This window comes from Limanda limanda, chromosome 5 (assembly GCF_963576545.1).
Source record: "Limanda limanda chromosome 5, fLimLim1.1, whole genome shotgun sequence".
NCBI classification, from domain to species: domain Eukaryota; kingdom Metazoa; phylum Chordata; class Actinopteri; order Pleuronectiformes; family Pleuronectidae; genus Limanda; species Limanda limanda.
Window position 1 is genome coordinate 23,546,358 of NC_083640.1, and position 21,252 is coordinate 23,567,609.

Consider the following 21,252-nt stretch of genomic DNA (forward strand, 5'->3'; position numbering starts at 1 on the left):
ACACACACACACACACACACACAACACACACACACACACACACACACACACACACACACACACACACACACACACACACACACACACACACACACACACACACACACACACGCAGACAAACACACACCTCTGTAAAAGACAACCCTTCCTCCAGCTGATGGAAGCTGAAGTCTTGCCTGGATGTCAGCTGAGGGCGACAGAGGGAGGTGTTCCCCCTCCTCGCTCCTCAGCATCTCCCTCGCTCCACAATAAACTTTCATTTTGGGAAGTCGACCGCACGCACATATACACACACTCACACATGCACTCACACTCACACACATGCACACACATGCACACACACACACACACACACACACACACACACACACACACACACACACACATACAGTCGTCATCCTGTCCTGCCACTGTTCTGTTCCCGGGAAGCTGGACCCGCACTTCACTTCACCTTCATTGTACTTTTTGCAAAACGCGCGTAAAGGAGGACGCACAAGAACCTGAGACGCGCACCGGTGGAAACTCTATTTCTTTAATTCTTCTGAATCCACTGGTGTCACTGGTGTCATCCACTGGGATCTACAGGAGCAGCACCATGACAGAAACCAGCCTTCTCTCTGCCTCTTTGTGTGACTGTTTTATTTATGTTTGATGGTGATTTTTTATTTTTTGTTTGGTGCCGTTTCCTCTGTGAAGACCTGGAATGGAAAAAGTTGATCCGCCTCGTGTGGACTGTAGTAAAAATCCCAGGAAAGAATGAAGTAACCGCGATGGAGCCGGACAATGCCCCGCACTCCAAACTCAAAACCACTGGAGTCGGGGGGTGAGTCCATGTCTATCTTTATTTCTCTCTCTATGATCGGTTATCTGACATTAATGTGCTCGTGAACATCTCTTAAAATAATGAATGCATTGTGCACATTCTTGCAAAGATAAGCTGCAGGTAAAGAGTTGATAAGTTGTTATAGCTGTTGTCTGCAAAACTTGCTGCAGGATTTGTGGAAGTATCTTAAGAAAGTAAAGGAAAAGCTTGATGTTTTTATTAAAATGCACAAAACACACGAGTTAATGAGTTTTAATGCTTTGCATGCAAACATGTTTTATTCTGCTCCACACAGAGTTCTGTGCAGTTTGCTGTTGAGGCTGTGTCTCTGCAGCTTGTCTCACAATGAGCTGCCAGACGGTCTGGGACTGATTTCAGGGGGAGAGAGATGTATGAGAGGAGGAGTAAAGTCCTCTCCTTCTCTTCCTCCTCTCCCCTCTTCCTCCTCCTCCTCCTCCTCCCTGCTGTGCATCTCACTCAGCTGGTTGGCTGTCTGTCCAAATGGGAGGGGGAAATAAAACACACAAAGTTGCATCATATAACTCTGCTGGACATGAGAAAGAGAGACTTGGTCACAAACTGCACTCTTTTCAGTTTTTTTAGTTTCTGTTGCTAATGGCAGAGCAGCAGAGCAGCAGTGGGACATGAAGAGGAGGGAGGAAAAGTTTTTACTGGCAAGTCAAGTGTGCCAGTGGTTGACCGATGGGTTTTCTTTTCTGCGGCTCGGTGGAAAAACCGCAAATGTAAAAGATTTCCTCTAACTGCCGTCTTTATGGCACTTGTCACCGAGCCTTCACCACTTCAAACTCCAGCAGCTCAACAAGCGTCCAGTTTCATGAGCCACACACAAGAAAAGCACTGAGTCTGAAAAACCAACATCATCTCTGGGATAATATCCTGTTACGCTCCTCAGAAATGATATAACACCTCTTATCAGCTCAGTGTGTGAGCACTCAACACCCTGTCATCACTTGTCTTGAGATATAAATGTCACTGAAAAATCAATGGCGGAGGTTTCCCCGCGTGTGGGCTGGTGCGAGGCGACAAATGTCAGCGCCGCCACATGAAAAAGGAATTGATCAAACTTTCGCAGGTTGAGAAAATAAGTCCCTCACCTTTAACATTCATCGCATCCGAAAGTTCACGTTAGAAATGAAAAGCTAAATTCATATATTTGAAAAGTGTTAATCATATCCTTCAGTGGAAAGTGATGCAGCGGTGTCAGGTTGTCAGAGATTCTCCAGTGGGACCAGTCACCTAGAAGCCGCTTGAGCAGTAGCTTATCTGGTTTAAAAAACAGATGTGAGACTTTGAACAAAGCTGCTGCGGCTGCTGTTTTCAGTCATTCTGCTGCAAAGTCGTCGTAGGAGTGAAGTTCAGAGTCACTTCCAAATTAGTTTCATCTTTACATGTTTCATTTTAGGCTTATTCCAGGTTCGGCAACCACATACAAATGGACGTAGACTGTGGGGAGTGAAGATTCCTTTGTATAAGCAGTCAGTTTCTATAGAAGTTTTTGAGAAAATTAACTTATTTCTTACTCATTATACATTTTCCTGTGGAGTTTATGGTCTCAATCTCCAGATTCAAGTGTTCTTCAATACAGCAGGATGTTCATTTTGTAACTCACGGCCCCATTTAGAGTCAAATAGACGCTAAAGCAATGAATTCATTGGGGCATACAGCTCTACGTCAGGCTCCACCCCTGAAGGTGTCACTTACCAAAACGCAAAAATTTAAGGATTCAAAATGGCGGCTCACATTTCCCACTCGTCTGCAACTTATGATTCTATTCAGTTTATTAGGGATTGTGTTAGTGGTTGGGACATGGGCCATACATGGGCCATACTGACCTGATAATAGTGGAGCCCGTGTAATGACAACACGATCACCATGGGCTGAGTGGTAGTCACTTATTTATGCTTTCATATTTTGGAGGATGAACATTAATCAAACCATATTTGAAGGAATCGAATAATATCTAAGATCACCTGGTCCCTTGATTATCAGTCATAATGTTTCCAAACTGTTTTCTTCTTCTCCAGGAGATTTCTGATTCTTTGGACGATTCTCTCCTGCTCTCTGAGGCTGGCACAGGCACAAGGTAAGTAAGGGTTTACTCTGTGTGTGTGAGAGGGTGGAGAGAAAATTAAAATGGATTTATGGGAAGTTACAGTGACACGTTCAGGTGTCTCCTGTGCACTACAACACAGAGAGAATATCCAGATTCTAAACTGATGACTGATAAAAAGTCACTTCTGGTTCACAGGTTTATCCAAGTTTATCAGGAATGATCTAAAACAAGCACAGGCTGTAGATTCCTCCTGCGTCAGCATCACTGATTGATCGATCAAGGTCAGAGACTCTGATTCAATACATTCACTCATCCCTGGATAGAATATTAAGTCTTTGTTGGAGATGAGCTTCACTTTTCTTCCTCGTCCCATTGAAGTGGTTGTTTGTGTGCTCCAACACTTGAAAGTGGATTAGCTGGGACCTGCAGACGTCCTTCACAACTCTGCTTCTAATTCAAGGGGCGATGTGTTCTATGTAGTTTGACGATGGTGGAATTAGAGCTAGATCCCATATTGTCAGTAGAAACATTTTGAAAAAACGGATGTGTTGTGTGATCCACTAATCAAATGCTTCAGCAAATTTTGTTGTTATCGAACCTTCATGACAAAGAAATGTAATCAAGGTTTGTTATAGTTTCAACATAAAACACAAGTCCAACCAAATATTCAGAGCTTGAATTAAGAATATAAACACACATGCACATCTTTTCTAAATGGTTTCATCTGTAAATCCCTCTCTCTTATGTCGACTGAGTCTCAGCTGTGTCCTGATGTCTGCAGCACAACTTAAACACCCGTAACCAGCACGCCGTCGGATTTTTGCTGTCAATCAAAATCCGCCAGATCTCATTCAATTCCAGCTCTTCCCAGTTTCTAGACGCCTTTTGATAACGCGCCCACGCGTAACTGTGTCTGGCAATTACTCCGTAATTCTGCCTTTGTAAGTTGATATTTTCCTCCCATGACGGCTGCTGAGTGTCTACAGACGCGGGGATTCTATATATACGAGGACGTGCTCATTTGCAAACTCAGATCCTAATGAGGTTATAAATCTGTTCAGGCAGGCTGCACTGTAATAACATTGCTGCTGGTAGAAAGCTGCAGAGTGGTTCTATCACATGAAGGATGTTGACTATGTTGTTTTCTCTTTTCATGTGGAGATGAGTTGCAATGGAAGGTCTGCAATTTGTTCACCCAATCCAAGATAGGTGTCCTGCACCGTCTGCTTCTATGTTTGCACCTTGGAAACTTAGTTTTCGATTTGCACAGGTGATGAAATTGAGTCTTTTGCAGTGTTACCATGGTTACACATGCTTATTAAGCTCCACGTTTCCTCAGGCGTTTCAGGGCTTGATCGAGTTCAGACACGGCAAAGCTTCCCTGGAGCAGACTTGGGTTCTGAAGATTTAATACCAACTATCTTCCAGGTGATGGCTCATCTGTCAGTGCCAGGAATTAAACCAGCAGCCTCTGGGATCACCGGATGACCTTTCACCTCTAGGCAGCAAGCATCCGTCCATCCGTTATCTCTACAGCTCATCCTTTGAGGGTTGCAGGGGGGGTGGGCATTGAGCGAGAGGAAGGGTACAACTTGGACAAACACCCATTCATGCTAAAAATTCTCCACAAATTCTCCCCCCCAAAAGAAACTCCACAGAGAAAGGATTTCAGATTCAATCCCAGAGTCTTCTTGCTGAGTCACAGGCCAACAAAATACCCCAAACTCAAAAACTTCTCTGGATGCAGAGTTCTTGAAACACAATTTGTGATTTATGTTAATTGTCTTTCAATTACCACTCATCGTCTCCATTAGAAGACTGAAGCAGCCGCAGGAAATCTTCAGTGTGAATTGACAGAATACTAATAATGGGGATGCATTTGTCTGGGAATGTCACTGTGTTTTTTGCTCTTTGGCAGACTTTTGTCTCTAGGATGTTCTATAACACTCCGCTTTCTATCTTTTCCTGCTCTCCAGGAAGTCACAAAAAGCATAGGTTACCTGCCTGTCCTCATAGATTTAAGTAAGCAGGGAAAGCTGTGAAGATGTATTCACAAATCACAAAGTAAAGGGACACCCTGGCTCTCGTTTTAAGATTTCAAATCTGTGCTGTATTGATATCTTAACTGAAGAAAGTCTTTGTTCTTTCAGATTCTGTTTTCTGTCATTTTTCTCTCTGGCCTCCCACTGTCTGCACACACTGAGTGGGGGGTTCCCTCCAAACACACAACGTGTCTATATTTGTGTTTCCTCTGCTGAGCCATAATTCATTATTTAACAGTTTATTTCAGAGTTGCCCACATTTGGTTTGCGTTAGTCTGGAGAAGAAAGGATATGTGAGATTCCATATATAAGCCTTTGGTTTCTGCATTGCACGTACTGGGGGATTAACATTCTGGGTTCAGGATATGCTGATTGGCTGTGGGGGTTGATCGACTCTTTATTTTCCAACCTTGGTAAACTAAACAAAAAGCATGTGTTTGACAGCACTGATGACTCGTGCCAATTGTAAGATAACTGGACTTTATAAAAGCACGGATTGTTATGTCCAGATTTAAATGAGCATGTGTTTTTGTTTCAGTGGCTATAACTTTAGGTCTGTTAGGTCAGTGAATACAGTAATTTCTGATTATTCAAGCTTTATTTCTTGTGAAATATCAAATAATATGAATTTAATTATAGATACACGATGGATAAGTAATTTTCTGTGTTATCCTTTTACAACATCTGCAGCAGTAGGTCACTAGTAGTTGCTCAGGATCGCTTCTTCAAAGGCTGTTCCTTGCTACCGTTAAACGTGGATTTAATTAAACTCAATAAAACTGCGGATCTAATCAGAAACAGTCTTAAGTACACACAACACCGCATTTCATAAAAAAAAAATTACCTGGATAATCCTCCCATGAGATGCAAGTGGTAATTAAAGTGTGCAGAAAACACAGCAGTACGTTTCCACGAGCTTGCGCCCCTGTCAGAGCGATCGGCTTTAATCAGCTTCTTTTCCAGGGAAAGTGAGGATTAATTCCCCCCCCCCCACACCACTGTCCTCTTCTCTCCGTCCCCCTGAGATTGTTCTAATTCAGACTGATGCAATGATTACATAATTTGCTGCAATCTCATAAACTGGATGCTGATGTATGGCCCCGTTGAAGATGTTATGCGGCCTTTATTTTGTAAATTGCTTCTGCTGCAGCTTTTCCATTAGTCTCACTATAAACCTGTGAACTCCCTGCTTGACATCACAACATATCTAATTAGCACTTATACTACTGCACGTTTCTTTGTGCTTTGGAGTGGGAGACTGTGAATAGGGACCTTACATGAATTAATATGTCATCTTCTTAAATAAAGAACATTATTAAGTGCATAATTTATTTTTTGGACATTTATCTATTGTCATACTTTTCCCTTTTGTAGTCTTTGCCATTACTGGAGGATCCTGAAAGAAGAAAGCCATGTACCCATCAGTTTGTTTTATAAGCTTAGGAATCAGGATCGTATTGTAAATAACATGTGGTTCTTGTTTGGGATCTCAAGATACTTAAAGTCTACAAAGCTACGAGTCACTGACTTCCTTCTCTTGTCTCTATGAAGATGTGGATGTTCTGCAGCAGCTCGGGCTCTCTGAGCGAAGGCCGGGGGGGTCACCATCTTCAGGCACGAGAACCATCCCTAATGGCATCATCCCCTTCAAGTCTGGAATCATCCTCACCCCCAGGGCGCGGATTCAGGTGCCTCTGCGCACCGTTATCCCTGCAAACTACAGCTCCGCCAACCTCTCCCTGATCCTCAGCTTGTCTGTCCATCGCGTCAACAGCGCTTTTCTTTTCTCAGTTCTGTCCAAAAAACGGAAAGTGCAGCTGGCGTTGCAGTTCGTGCCGGGGAAGGTCGTGGTCCACGTGGGGCCGAGGAGCTCTGTGAGTTTCGACTATGACGTCCACGATGGCCGCTGGCACAGTCTGGCCCTGGATGTCCGAGGCCATGAGGTGTTTCTACACACTTCTTGTGGAAAGCAAAGTGTACATGCTGATTTGCCTTCTAAAAAGGAGGAGGCCCTGGATCCAGAGGGCTCTTTCCTGCTGGGCAAGATGAACCACAACTCGGTGCCATTTGAAGGCGCCATATGTCAGTTTGACATTTATCCATCTGCTAAGGCAGCTCATAACTATTGTGATTACATTAAGAAACATTGCAGAGAAGCTGACACCTATCGGCCCGTATTTCCACCCCTTCTACCTCTTTTTTCCACGGACCCAAACATTACTGTCACTCATATAACTCCGCTGTCACTGACAGAGCTTTCCACAGAGGCCCAGAGGCCGACTCTGGCTTTGACGGCGGAAAACACCAGGACTACAATTCTTGCCCCGACTGACCGGTCGCTGACGCAGAACCAAACATCTGTGTTTCCAAAGCCTGGTGCTGTGTCTGTTTCTCCACCGCTTCTTCCAGGGTTGGAAAGCCCGTTCGAATTTCCAACTCAAACGGTTACTACATCACTGAGGACCAACGTGACGCCACCAAACCCAACTTCACACGCCAGAGAAAACACAAAGCAAATAGATACTACTGCCAATGGGGATAGATTGGATTTACCTGCCTCTACTAGACCTTCAGAGATGAAGCCAAACCTCCAGACCACGCCTGCCTCCACACAGGGGTCTCCTTCAACCGCCTACCTTCCCCATAAAACCCAGTTGAGCACAGTTCCTCCAGAGGAACCTGAGCAAAGGGTGACCGACGTGCATGATGTCAAACCCACCTCGCTTATTCTAGTGACTCCAGCTGCAACAGATGGCTTCCAAACATTCGACCAGGAACCAACCCACTACTCGCTGCTGGCTGGAGCTCCTGGACTAAAGGGAGAACCAGGACCACCGGTGAGTCCTGAATAAACACAACACAAACATGCCCCAGAAACCCTTGCACGAACCAAAGCACATTTATCACACCCACAATCAGTGCATATTTGTACAGGCACCGCAGAATTGTTATTCATCTCGTGACATGTTTAGATTAAAGTGTTTTTGTGCTTATCTTGCAAATTAACTCCTTATGAAGTAACAGAGCCATGTTTTAATTCATCATTTCACATCTTTAGATCACAATGATATAGCAGCTCCACAGCTTAAGTTGGTTTCCCTCTCTCTGATGTTCCCATTCACTGCTGATGTGTCTCTTGTTTGTGTAGTTTTGTGAATTTGTTGGCAGGCATTTGCATCTCTAGACTGTTGTCTGACTCGACAATGGAAGTGTTGTCTGCGTTACTGACAGACATCTTCAATTTGTTTAATTTCCTTTCTTCAATTTGTTTTCCAACTAGCTTCAAATGCTTTTATGTGGTGTTAAAGATTTCCTATCAATTTCAAATTGGTGCTGACTAACGTGCTTTCTTTGTTTTTAGCAGCAGAGGTAGAAACAGTCAGGTTTAAAGCTGCCCTTTGCTGTTGAGTGGTTGTCTGAGTGCAGGGGCTGGCGATGAGGTGCTAGATTCTTTTGAGAGGACTTGTATTTGACTTCTTAGAGATGGGATACTTTAAAAGTAAGGTCAAAGGTAAAACAAAAAAAGCAGCTGTGGTATCCCTCAGGGTGCAATTTTAGGCCCACTTTTATTTCATGCTTTATATGCTTTGTCTTGGCTCTATTTCCTTTCCTTTTCTTTAACATTGTTGAGTTGTCAGCATGTGACATGGGATATAACATTTTATTGGCTCTGAGGATAAGGATGATTATGTCTGTAAAAACATAAAAATAAAAGCATGAAATCTACTCAATGTGCACCCCACGTACAGTAGATATCAGTGACAAAGTGTTAGAAATGAAAAGATACTAGTGAAGAGATATTCATTCATCATTTTAATTAGATCATCGTAAGACTGCAGGGGAAGGCTGACCTTTCTGAGTTCAGGACAAAGCTTTGGCACTGAGCAGAGTCCAAGTATTCGATTTGACATTTATAAAGCAGTATGTGCCAGGGCCGGGTCTAGGCAGGGGCAAGAGGGGGCCTGGCCCCCTCAAATAAATGTTGTGCCCCCTCAAACTAAATCCCAATTTATAATAATAATAATATAATAAAGCACAATGCCCCCTCAAGATTTGTGGCTGCCCCCTCATACATGCCTGTCTAGACCCGGCCCTGGTATGTGCTATGTGCTCCTTCTAGGGATCTTTCTTCTACCTCTCTTTTGTTAAAGGGATGTCTCTGCCTTGTATTAAATCAGCTTTGAACAATACTTTTACTTAACTTCAATCTTTTTTAAGTTAAACTTTTAGAAACCAAAGCTCTGAATGCCCCTGAAGCCAATCAGACCGGTTCTATCAGACAGAAGTAATTAACATCAATCTATCGCTATTTGCTTCTATCACACTTGAACAGCTGTGACAAAATAACCTCGAGGGAAATCATGATTTGGAGCCAGAGTTGCATATCATGAAAAGTTTATAAACCGTATAAATTCTATAAAGATGTCAGATGTGAGATCTTGCCAAGTCTTGGCCCTCACTCCAACAGCGGCTGCAGCTTACACAGCGAATCAGGTGTGAAGACTAACCTGAGAGTCATAGGTTCTGTTCACACCTGGTATTCACATGGATTTGGGCCAATCCAGTCACATGTGGACGGGCTCTAAGAACGTCAGTTTACACTCGGCATTGGAATGTGTCTCTAGTGATGAGATCAGATCTCACTTCCTCCGGTCGTATGTAGTTTGTAGAGCCTAAACTTGTTGTTATTTTTTGACTGGTTGGGTGCAGAAACACATTTGTCGTGTCTGATCGGTTGCAAATGAAACGAGGAACACTGTTGATTAATGAATTTTGTATTTAAGGACGTCAGTTAGGAAGGCGGCACTTCAATGTGGCCCAGGACACATTTCTACACATTTTGCACTTTTGAGCAAAATGTATTTAACGTGTTCTTTGGCCTTATACTTGAAGCAGGAGGGGTTTGTGACCTATACTGTAGCCAGCCACAAAAGGGAGAAAAAGATAATTTGGCTTAATTTTTGCAGAGCTCTAATGTCATCCATCTTTATTTACTGATCAATTCCATCTCCATGTGTCCTCTATGCATCTTGGGTCTGATCACACGTATAAATAGCTGTCAACTGTGTTGACATTTCCCAAGATGCAATGGTGTGAGCCTTAATGCTGCTGATATTCCCTGTGGCTTTTCAAAGTGTAGGCTGGCTGAAAGAGTTTCATATTGATCTCATCCAAGTCAGACGGAATTGATCTATTCATCTGACATTGTTACAGAACCCCATTATCAGGCACATTCTCTTTTCCCTCTCTCTCTAAATGTCCTGGGCCATGGGAAAGGAAGTAACAATCCAATGTCTCGAGCAAATCCAGGTCCCTCAGATTGACCCCTCATTAGATTTGACCTCTAAGAGCTTTGCTAATCCATGTATGAAATTGTTTTAAAGCTAGCTGATGTCCATTATTAATGTGATTGGCTGTGCCTGGGCCAGTGTAGAACACGCTGCCAGGACAACGAATCAGCCGTACAGTCCGTGCACTGTGGTGGTTTTGCACGGAAATAATATTGGCTTAAGAAAAACAGGGCTGCTCTGGCCTCAAACGAGACATTTTCATGTTTGCTGTCTCCCCGGCCGAGTGCTTGGTGATGAACGTTGGCCTAAAGTTGCAGAGAAGCTTAAGATGTAGTTACTGATTTAATATCGACCTTGAGGGTCTTTTATCTGCTCTTTCTTCATTCTAAACACTGTCCTGTCTATCCAAGATTTCTTTGAAATGACACAACAAAAGGCAGAAACTAGTCTTCATCCTCGCTGTTTATGGATTGACTTCACTCTGTCCTTGACAGCTTCATCTTTTTCCTTTACAGGGACTTCAAGGACTTCCAGGGTTGCCAGGAAAGTCAGGGAACAGGGGCCCAAAGGTGAGACAAGTTTCCATTTACCTTTACTTTAGTTCCCTCTTTCTATAGTTTCCATGTTTTCTCTCTATACCCCTCCAAAGCCTGAATGATGCCCTAATCGTGCCTGATCCTGTATTATCGTACCATCAGACCGCTCTGAGTGCGCTGACAGGGACGAGCTTTGAGCATTCATGATCAAGCACTCAGTGACATCTTTGGATCAGGGAGCATTATTCATGCAGACGTTAGTTTGCTTTGGCTCAGGGTTTGATAAAGCTGTGTGTCTCCGCTGCCAAAGTACATCTGTAAAGCTGGAGACCAAACAACCATAAGCTATAAACCTGCAGGTTGCCAATTTGAAATTAATCAAACACATACGGTAGGAATAACTCAGACATGAAAAAAGGTTGCGTGAGCGTTTATACGCTGCATTTATATATAGGAGAACAGCGGCTGTGCTTAAATTAGGCAAACGTCCTATGTTAACATGAGTGAATGCCTCTAGTGTGTTGAGATCTGGAGCCTTCTCTCTCGACTGGGAGCTCCTGATGGAACCAAGGAGTGAGAGCAGATGTTTTTTCAAGCTCATGTTTTCAGAAGACATTTAAGAAAGGGGGGGGGGGGGGGGACATTGGAAGATGATTTGTCCCAAGTGACAGTTTGTTATTTTGGTTTCTTCCTACTGCCCAGTTACTGATGGATGTCGGTGCCCTTTTAATCGGCCCCTATATGAAAATGAATTGAGCAGAAGTCGGACTTCTCCTGAGATTGCAAACTTGGAAAAAATGAAGAGATAGCAATGTTGGTTGGAGAGTTCCTGTTGAAGTCCTCCTGCAGAGCACTCGTGTGTGTTTGTGTGTGTGTGTGTGTGTGTGTGTGTGTGTGTGTGTGTGTGTGTGTGTGTGTGTGTGTGTGTGTGTGTGTGTGTGTGTGTGTGTGTGTGTGTGTGTGTGTGAGCTACCTGCCACAGCCCGTGAGACTGCGGTCGGGCCTCAGAGGGGTGGGCTGTGGGAACCCAATCTCTTTAAACATGGAAGAAAGAGGGCTTTGTCCCCATCTTATTAAAGCCATTTAAGACCCTGTCTGGAGCTCAGCAGCTCTATCCAGTAGCGCACCAACCTCTATAGAGTTCATTCATCATCAAGCTCTTGAGACCCAACCGCAGGCCACGTCGACCTCAGAGCAAAATAAACCCAACAAAACCTGAGGGTGCAGTTCAGGTTCTTACTGATTGTTTTCTTGAACTGTCAGAATTTTTTCCTCAATAGTTCAAATGATGAAGAAACACCTGGAACCCACACACAACTCTAAAGTGGATCGGATCAGGGAAAAACCTGCACAACCCACAGTAGAAGATTTTTATTTTTATAACATAGGAGTTAATGAACAGTAACTCCCCTCATTTAGCTGCTCAAACAGTCATTACACTCTGTTGTTTATGTTTCCCTGCTGTTCCTCAACACTGCTGCTGGCTGAGGGTTGTGCACACTGAAGAGTAACACATCCTAATGTTGTTTGTGTGTGTGTGTTTGTGTGTGTGTGTGTGTGTGTGTGTGTGTGTGTGTGTGTGTGTGTGTGTGTGTGTGTGTGTGTGTGACTTTAAGACAACAGCCTCCTATTGTTTTATTAAGTTCAACAGGCCTCGAGAAATTAACGACACGTGTGATGAATTTATTCTCCTCTGCATTTTCTGACTTGCGGAGATCGACTACAATCATGGGAAGGTCCTTCACGTTTCTCTTTTGTTCCAGATGTGGGAGAAGTCGCAGGGGAAGACATCTGATGTGAAACATTTGCTGTTGCAGGAACTGTGTGGTCTTTCTGGGGAAAACTTGGGAAAGCTTACTCATCGTAAATTCACTACAGCAGCTGGAATGTGCCGGCACCTTTAGGGATTTACCTCTGCGATGGCGAGGTGTCATGTCTGACTGAGCCGACAGCCTCATCGTGATATGTGAGAGCGTCAACGTTCCTCGAAACTGCCATAAGCCCGGCAGAGTGCCGGAGTTCAGCCGGCCCCGAAGGGAAGGCTTGAGAGTGGATCAAAGAGGGCTTTGTGCAGAGGAACAGACCCACCGGCACTATATGCCGGCTTTCTGTAAAATTGAAAACATTTGCATAATCACTGAAGGAATGGTTGACACTGTATGACGACAGAGACTCAGCTCTGAATTTGCCACCGGTTGATTGGTGTGGAAAACAGAATTGATATATGGATGTTGTCATATTCAGACTCTTCCGAAATGAATCACACGTGTACGGATCGATGAGCAGCCTCTCGGAAGCTTGATTAGCATTTTCTCCATTATTATTAGTTACACAGACACTTTTCCACTATTGCTCTTGAGCTAACAGGGAGCACATCGGGGGAGTTGAAGTCTGGTGGCAGAGTTTTCACAGATGTCAGTGACACAGAGTTCATGAGAGTTCATCACCAAGGAATTCTTCCACTGACAGTAACACTGAGCATATGCAGACTGGCATTCTAACAATTTCTCTACTTTTGAGTTTGCATGTATTGTAAAAACTGTAATTTAATCAATACATACTGGATGGAAGTATTTCTGTATATATCAGTATATTTTAAGCCCACCTACCAGATACTACCTAAAAAAAGTCTGTGTGATTATATTTCCTGCTGCAGCAATAGTACTTGAACAGATGTATGAAATTAAACAGCACCTACTGTACAGTTTTCTGCACTGAAACAATCTGTCAATCAATCAGACTAGAATCAAATTTGTATTTTGATCCACACCAGATTGGACACACTCATAAATATTACTGCCCTAAATGTGATCCATGAATGATTCATAAATGGGTCCTGTGTTGGCCCGATTCTTTCACCAGGGAAATCTATTTAATAGTTTTTGTGTCATTCTGTTGTCAACCAAAAACCAATCGTTCAATCCTCGGCAAAGGTTCCAGTTCCCATAATGACTTAATCTTTTCAAATATGAGCATTCCAGCGGTTTGGCTAGTAGCACCCCTGTCATGCTACTGGCTGCTCTATGTCTCAATCAGGTCAATGATCAGAAGCAATCAACACTTAACTTTGCACCAAAATTCTTGCCAATTGAAATAACAGTCAGTCAGGAATACTATTATCCGAGCATGTATTATATTGAATAATCACAAGGCTAAAGCCCCAGTGTTTCCACCTGCGCAGTCCAGAGAGGGTGTTAGCGGGTCTGTTCTGGGTTAATGATCTATAAAACAGTAGCACTGCATGTGTGACTCCTGTAAAAGCCATCGACTCACATCGTAAAACCTGGTCACAGCTTTGGCATACAGGTACCCTTCATCTGCAGGCCTCAGCTGTGTTTGTGTGTATGCTGCAGAACTGGGTTTATAGTCCTGCTCCTGTGCATGTTGGTGTTTACTCCTCGGTGGAATCTAAATGGTCTCTTGCTTTTGAATAATTAAGCAAAGAGGATGTTTATTCCACTTATCATCCACGTGAAGATAGATGAACAAAGTGACTCATTCTTCCCTTTATCCACCGGGATAACATCCGCCCACCGAGTCATCGGCATCTTATGGACTGTGAGAATGTAATTTGTAATATTCTGCCCTGACCTCCCAATTTCTCTCAGTCTCCTCTTGCCCATGCTTCCAAAGTGGAGATAATGACTTCCATACGTTTTAATATCGAGCAAGGGAAAGGGGGGGATGCTCTGAATAGAGGAGGAGGAGGAAATCTGTAGATGAGCTTCTGGTAAGTGTCTCCATATGTCCAACAGCAAGCGCCTGCGAGGGGGAAGAGGTCTGGGCAGTTTGAGGGAAGAGGGGTGGGCCCAGGCTCGACTCCCTCTCCACAGTCTGATAATAGAGCACAGATAAGTAACAGACAGAGACCGGCTGGATCACCCAGCAGTACACTTACACCTCTTGGCCTCCAACGTCTGTTGGACTCAGAGTAATCTTATCCCTCACTTTCACCTCCAGCTCCATGGAAAGTCTGAATAACTCGAAAGAATGGGCTAGAGATACAGTAGCTTCCTGTTCGAGACATCTGAACATGTTTCATTGCGTTCTGGATTTTGCTGGGGGAAGATTTTCCATGCTCAGCAGTTCTACCCCACTCCACTCAAGTGTGCAGTTTAATGGAGGACTATTCTGCTGGATGCCTCAGGAAGTTGCGGCTTTATTCTTCCAAACAATCCCTCTTTGCAGCTTGCTTTAATTTGTAGTCCTTTCAGCCAGATAGAAAAAAATCTGTCTCCTCATTCTCTGCTCCTGTACATCTTACCCACCTGGCCAGACCGGCAGGAGATGATCCATTTAGATAAAACAATTGGCACTGATGGCCTCATGAATTACATCTAAGCACATTTAACATAAATCACAGATGACCTTGGCTCTGGAATGAAGCATTTGAGGAATGGTGGCCTTAACTTTGTGGGGACATAGAAAACAGTGGAAAAGTGTGGGGTTGAGGAAAATCACATCCATATGTCAGGACTTGGGACAGGCAGGAAAACAGGCAAGAGACACAGAGCGTCTCACAGAGCATCGATACACAAACACAGGGGGATCCTGGGGGTCTGCTGACCTGTCCCATAACACAGGCAGTGGAAAACAAACAATATGTGCTTACATCTGTGAATATCTCATACATAACACTAACCCCCCCTCTTAGCTGCTGAAATGGAAACCTGCTCAATGACCCTGATGACCACCCTTCTCTGTCTTCCCTAATTTTGAGTGTGTCTCTCTGTTTCCAGGGTCCTCCCGGCCCACATGGAAACCCTGGTCGTTCTGGCTCTCCAGGAGTGAAGGTACAGCATTGATGCATCAACAATGTTATCTCAAAGTTTTCTAAGGAACATGACACCTGTACTGTGTAGCACATTAGGTGGATCCTAGAATAAGTTATTAAGTTTGTAAGCCAGAGAGTTAAAGTAATTCGCCTTGATCCGAGATCCCTCAACCAAACTTACAACTTATATTGAATCCAATCCAATGGACCCTTCATCTTAGAGAAAGGAAAAAATTCCTGTATCAGCCCCTTTGTCTGGTTCTGTGCCAAAAAGTATCCAGTCCTCTCTTGGCCCATTTCCCACCCATCCAGCAAGTTTTGTGGAGATGCATTCAGTAGTTTTTACGTAATCCAGATAAATATAAAAAAGAACGTGAATTATTGTTGGCACCAGAGAAGCTGGTTTGACTATTTCTGAAACTCTAAACTCCAACAGTTTACTCAGAATGTTGAGAGACACAAAGATAGATCCAGTGGCAACGGAAATGCCTCCTCGATGACAGAGGCTAGTGGAGAATGGACAGGCTGACACGTTAATCAGATAACTTCGGCATAGAATGGACAGAATGTCAAAACCTGAGACAGACGAGCTACTCCATCAAAAGACCACATCAGCTTCCAGTCTTGTCAGCAAACAACAGAAATCTGAGGCTGCGGTGGACACACTGAGACTGGACAGTTCAAGCTGGGAAAAAGAAATGTAGCCTTGTCTAATGAATCATTATTTCTGTCGAGGTGCACAGATGGTAGCATCAGAGTCTGGTATCAACAGCATCAGTGGTGGTGGTGGTGTTGTAATGGTGTGGGAATTTTTTCTCTTGGCAGCCTTAATCAATGAATCATCATTTGAATGCTGCAGCCTATCTGGGTATTGTTGCTGACCATGAGCTTCCCTTTATGGCCACAATTTACCATGGGCTAATAGCAACTCTCAGCAGGATAATGCGCCGTGACACACAGCAAAAACCCTCTCAGAGTGGTTTTATGAGCCTGGCGATGAGTTCATTGTGCTTCAACGGCCTCCACGGTCACCAGGTCTGAAAACAATAGAACACTTTTGGGATGCGGTAGAACAGGAGACTCGCAGCGTGACTGTGCAGCCAACAAATCTGTCGACAATTTGCAATGAGAATCTCGAAGGGATGTCTTCTACATCCTGTGGAATCTATGCCGCATCGAATGGAGGCAGTTGGAAAGCAAAGGGAGCCCCTCTCCCCTTCCCCCTATGAGTGCACTGTTCCTAATGAAGTGCTTGTTGAGTGTTTATCTTATGTATCAGTAGTTTTTAGGAAATCCTGCTGACAAACCAAGCAACAACACGACTGAATGACCAACCACCCTTCATCATTACCTCCAATATTATTTAATCACTGAGTATCGAGTTTCTTCATCACAATGAACAATGAACTGCTCTTAAACAATTCAATCGCTTCCTATTATAAGAGGAAATAGGTAAAAAATTGACATAATATATAGATGTAACATTTCTTAAACAAGGCTATTCAAACAATAATGCAGAATGGAGAGCGACAATCTTTTGTGGTTTCTCTTGTTCCTCCTGCGAATGTTTTTGATTATCTGTATCGTAGTTTGCACCTTCACACATTCTCACAAAGACATTTGTGTCCATTCAGCAGAAAACAGCAGTTTTATGTCTGTGTGACTAATTTGCAAGTACTTGACATCAGTCTGCGTTCCAGCTGGTTTGAACTGTCAACAGAGAGGCTTGGTCAGCTCCATAATGTGTCAGCCTGATATCACAAAGGAGGCTGCATGTTCGACTTTGCTAGAATCAAACAGAAAATTGCTGGTATTTCATGCCTCTACCCAGTTCTATCAGATGCTCTGAAATTCAGCATTTTCCACAGCCTTCGAGCTTCAAAAAAACATAATTGATACCATGCTTTGGCTTGGTTTAACCAGAGAAGAAAACCAAAGCTCTTATATCATACATGTGTTGGTTGGAGCCTAACCAAACCTGGCCTGGCTCGGTTTGACTCGTTTACGCACAAACCCCACACAGCAGACAGCCTGGTCTGACTCAGTTCTCTGCTTTAAGACAAATGAACCAGCTTCATGAAAACAGCCTCTGTGTTTGCGAAATTCTGTTCTGAACATGTCCCTTTGTCCGGATTTAATGGAGATAAAATGAGACAAGAAACTTATCAATCACTTATTACTGTAAGTAGCATAACATTTGTCTTGAAAATGAAATGAATGAGGCCACGGAATATGTGTATAATCTGTGGAAGAAAAATACCTAATTTAGCATCACTTTGAGATTAAACTCTAGTTAAGGTGAAAACCTTTAAAAACAAAGTGTTCATGTATGTATGTTGCTCTTGGCCCGAGACCGTAGAGAAATCAGTCGGGAGAAAGTTCCCACAGACCAATCCCTGCCAAGTTGTGGCTCACGCTAACATGCAGGTTTAAATAAGCCGAAATACTGCTGATGGGACATTTTGTCTCAGTCAAGACGAATCCTCTCGTGTGTTATACTGTTTTTTATGCATTTAGAAGTTCTGCAAAGTTAAAAAGCCCAAAGTCAGAAGTAAAGGGAGTTCCTCTACAGCACAATAAACACCGAAGCTCCTAAAATGACCACAATGGTGATGCCATAATGCCCTATATTTGTATAATGCACAGCAAATTTGACCTGCTAACAAGGCCAGGTGAAAGGAGGGCGGACATTTTCTATACGTGCTGGAAACAGTTGACCAATCACAGCAGACTGGGACATAAAAGAGAGAGCAGGTAAAACCAAGTGTTTCAGACAGAGGCTGAAAAGAGGAGCTGCAGCAATGGAGAGTGAGGAAAGTAATGAGTTTTCTGAAGATAAACCTCTTCAAGTAATAACCCACATTACAATTATGAATCTGAGTATGAGCAGAATATGTTTCCTTTAAACCAGTGTGCATCTTTCCCACTTAAGACTCAACTGCTAGTGTGCTGTTGCTTTTTTGAGAAAGAGGTTTGGGAATACAACTGGAAGATTTTACCAAAGAGAGTCAGAGTGCAGGATTCATTTACACAAGCAAAGTAGTTTAATAAATTAAATCAGAGCTTTTGAAATCGACTGATTCCGGCTGTTTTTGCATTTCCAAAACAGCTCTTAAAAATTCTCTTTACATGTTTCTTTGGAAGTCGTCTAGTCCTTCTTATGACATTAAACCCGAGAGACACATTACCAGGCAGCTCTTCTATGAGTGAACATCAAATGCTGACCCTGAATTCAATAACAAGACTCCCACTGCCCGAAAAGGCAGAAGAATGTTCACGTCCACTCCCATCCCACATCACTTCTCAATGCATTGGTGTAAACCGAGTAACAGGAGGGCATACATGGAGCGCAGGTTTGTGTAAATACAAACCCGCCGCACTCAGCCGAGAAGTAGGTTGAAGTCATAACTCTTTGATAGTGTAAATGCAAACTGCAGGCTCCTCTGGAAGGGGCTGCGGCAATGCAGAAAATATGCAGAGAACGCTGGGCCACGGACAAGGAAATATCTTGTTTCTATTTGTGTCTCTGTAGAAAAAAGGAAAATGTTCTCTGTTCTTATGTTGCAGGGACAAAAAGGAGATCACGGACTGTCTCCTGGTCAAACCCCAAAAGGAGAAAAAGTACGCATGTTATCACCTTTTCCTTTTATTAAATATACTTGCCTATTTGACACAATCATGTCAAATATGTTGGTGTATTGATATGTGGCCTTATTTGTCATTTCAGGGAGAGTATGGTGTCGTGGGTCCTCCTGGAACGCCGGGCCAAGATGGACGAAAGGTAGAGCTCACACATTCTGAAACAAGTTTTTGCAAATCCCACCAAAAAAGCAGCGGACTGGCTCTTTCCCAAATGGGTCAAAGTTTACATTCTGTGTTTTTGTGTCCGTTCTGCTTTTGTCCTCAACAAATGTTTTCACACATAAATCAGAGAGGAAATTACGGAGTGGAGTTGTGCATATGGAGGATCGGTAAATCAATCGTACTTCCCCGGCCCTCTGAGCTGCCTTTATGGACGTCAGTCTGTGAAATTGCAATGTTTAGAGGTTCCAGCCAAACATGGATGTTTGAGCTCTTGTTTGGAAAGCGGCCGAACATAACGCAGGCATTGAGGCGCACACCTGTGTTCTGACTCCCACGTGGGCTGAAATACTAAAGGATGGAATAGCAGGGATGTTACATCACCAGTATCACAGGGCCTCCACAGTGAGAGTGAGGAAAGCAGAGGTTTACTGGGTGAAGCTCAAGTTGTAAATTCTCCCTCCGACTGAATGTTATGTCATTCCCTCTCCGGAGAGAGCAGCGCTCCCAAAAAAGTAGGACAGCGAACGAATGTGGGTTAGTCCTGAGATCGTGGGTCCCTCTCAGGATTGGTCGTCTACATTGTGCCGGGATCCTGACAGAGGGAGTGATGGTTAGTAACGTTTTCTCCATGGCTTTGTGCATTTTATCCTTGGCCTTTCCCAAACTCTGCTCTCCTGCTCACACTAATTACACATCTGAAGTGGACCGCAGCCACAACTCTGTATAGTAGCCAAAGAGCAAAGTAAACTGGAGCGGACTGGGTTTGTTTGATTTCTTTTTTACTGATTTATGGAGATAGTGTGAAAAAAGTCTATATTTGCAAAACATTCCATTCAATCTTGTTTTTCTTTGCACATTTTCTTGATGCATATTATCTTACTGTTCCTTTTGACCTAATTAACAACTTAAATGAACAAATTAAGTTTTTAATTGGTTTTGAGATGGTCTCATTTTAATATTGCTGGTTCCTTATGACCTACAACAGCAAAGGAGACAAACAGGGAGAGTTGTCAATATCTGAGGTTGGGTCGGACGACCAGCGAGTTCAGAGGATTTACGTCAGGGTTAGAGTATGGAAGGTGCTAAAGCAAAATTTTAATGTTGTCAAATTACAGCAACAAGAAGATAACATGACCTTATCGCTTTGCATCATTCAAACAGCTGATTGTCCTTTTCTCAAACTGAATGCACATGCTGGTCAGAGTTTAGTTTCCTCTACTTCAACTCTACACAAACTCTGTGATCTTATTTTAATATCTTATCTTATTCTTCAGAACAAACTGCCACTGCCTCAATTTTTCAGGTGATACATTCAAGGGACCTCTGTAAGCTATGTAAACTATCACTCGCTTCAGGTGATGCATTCAATGAGCCTCTGTAACTCTGTAAACTACAGAAAATAACCTGGGTTAGACCAACAATGCATCAGTCTGTCCCTCGATACTTTTTGAACTTCCTTACCCTTTCTCTGGCAGTCAGCCCAGACCCATTGATTCCTTACTGAAGGTGTGAATTATTATACACCAGCAGGATGGCTGCAGCATCGACTGCAACACCCATGTGCATTGTGTAATTGTGCATTGTGTAACTCATGTACACATGTTGCTATCGAATGTCATCCTGCACGTGTGTGCTAATGCTACGCTTTATAGTAAGTGTCGTCACTTTTCTGAGAGATTTCTAGGAAAGTCAAATTTCACACTCTAACAGGATAATGTAAACAATCCTTCGCCTTCTGCTACCGAGGGATATGGGAGTCTGACCTGACGACCCAGTGTCAGTGGTGAATAATGGCAGGTTGGGCCCATTACTCATTTGGAGTATCATGGGGTTCGGAATAATGTGGATCGTTTTTGGGCAACAATGGAGCTGTGTGACACAGATAAATATCCTTTATCAGGTTTTGTC

At 43.3% G+C, this 21,252-nt stretch overlaps 1 protein-coding gene across 1 annotated transcript in view; it reads left to right on the plus strand.

Annotated features, from left to right (window-relative positions):
- Window positions 1–770: 770 nt before the first annotated feature.
- Window positions 771–21,252, plus strand: part of col27a1b (collagen, type XXVII, alpha 1b) — a 61,403-nt gene continuing 40,921 nt past the window's right edge. Inside the window, exons 1-7 of the mRNA XM_061071943.1 lie at window positions 771–823; window positions 2,869–2,927; window positions 6,491–7,776; window positions 10,746–10,799; window positions 15,506–15,559; window positions 19,108–19,161; window positions 19,268–19,321. Of these exons, the coding sequence (XP_060927926.1) occupies window positions 771–823; window positions 2,869–2,927; window positions 6,491–7,776; window positions 10,746–10,799; window positions 15,506–15,559; window positions 19,108–19,161; window positions 19,268–19,321 (1,614 nt within the window). The remainder of the gene's footprint in view (window positions 824–2,868; window positions 2,928–6,490; window positions 7,777–10,745; window positions 10,800–15,505; window positions 15,560–19,107; window positions 19,162–19,267; window positions 19,322–21,252) is intronic.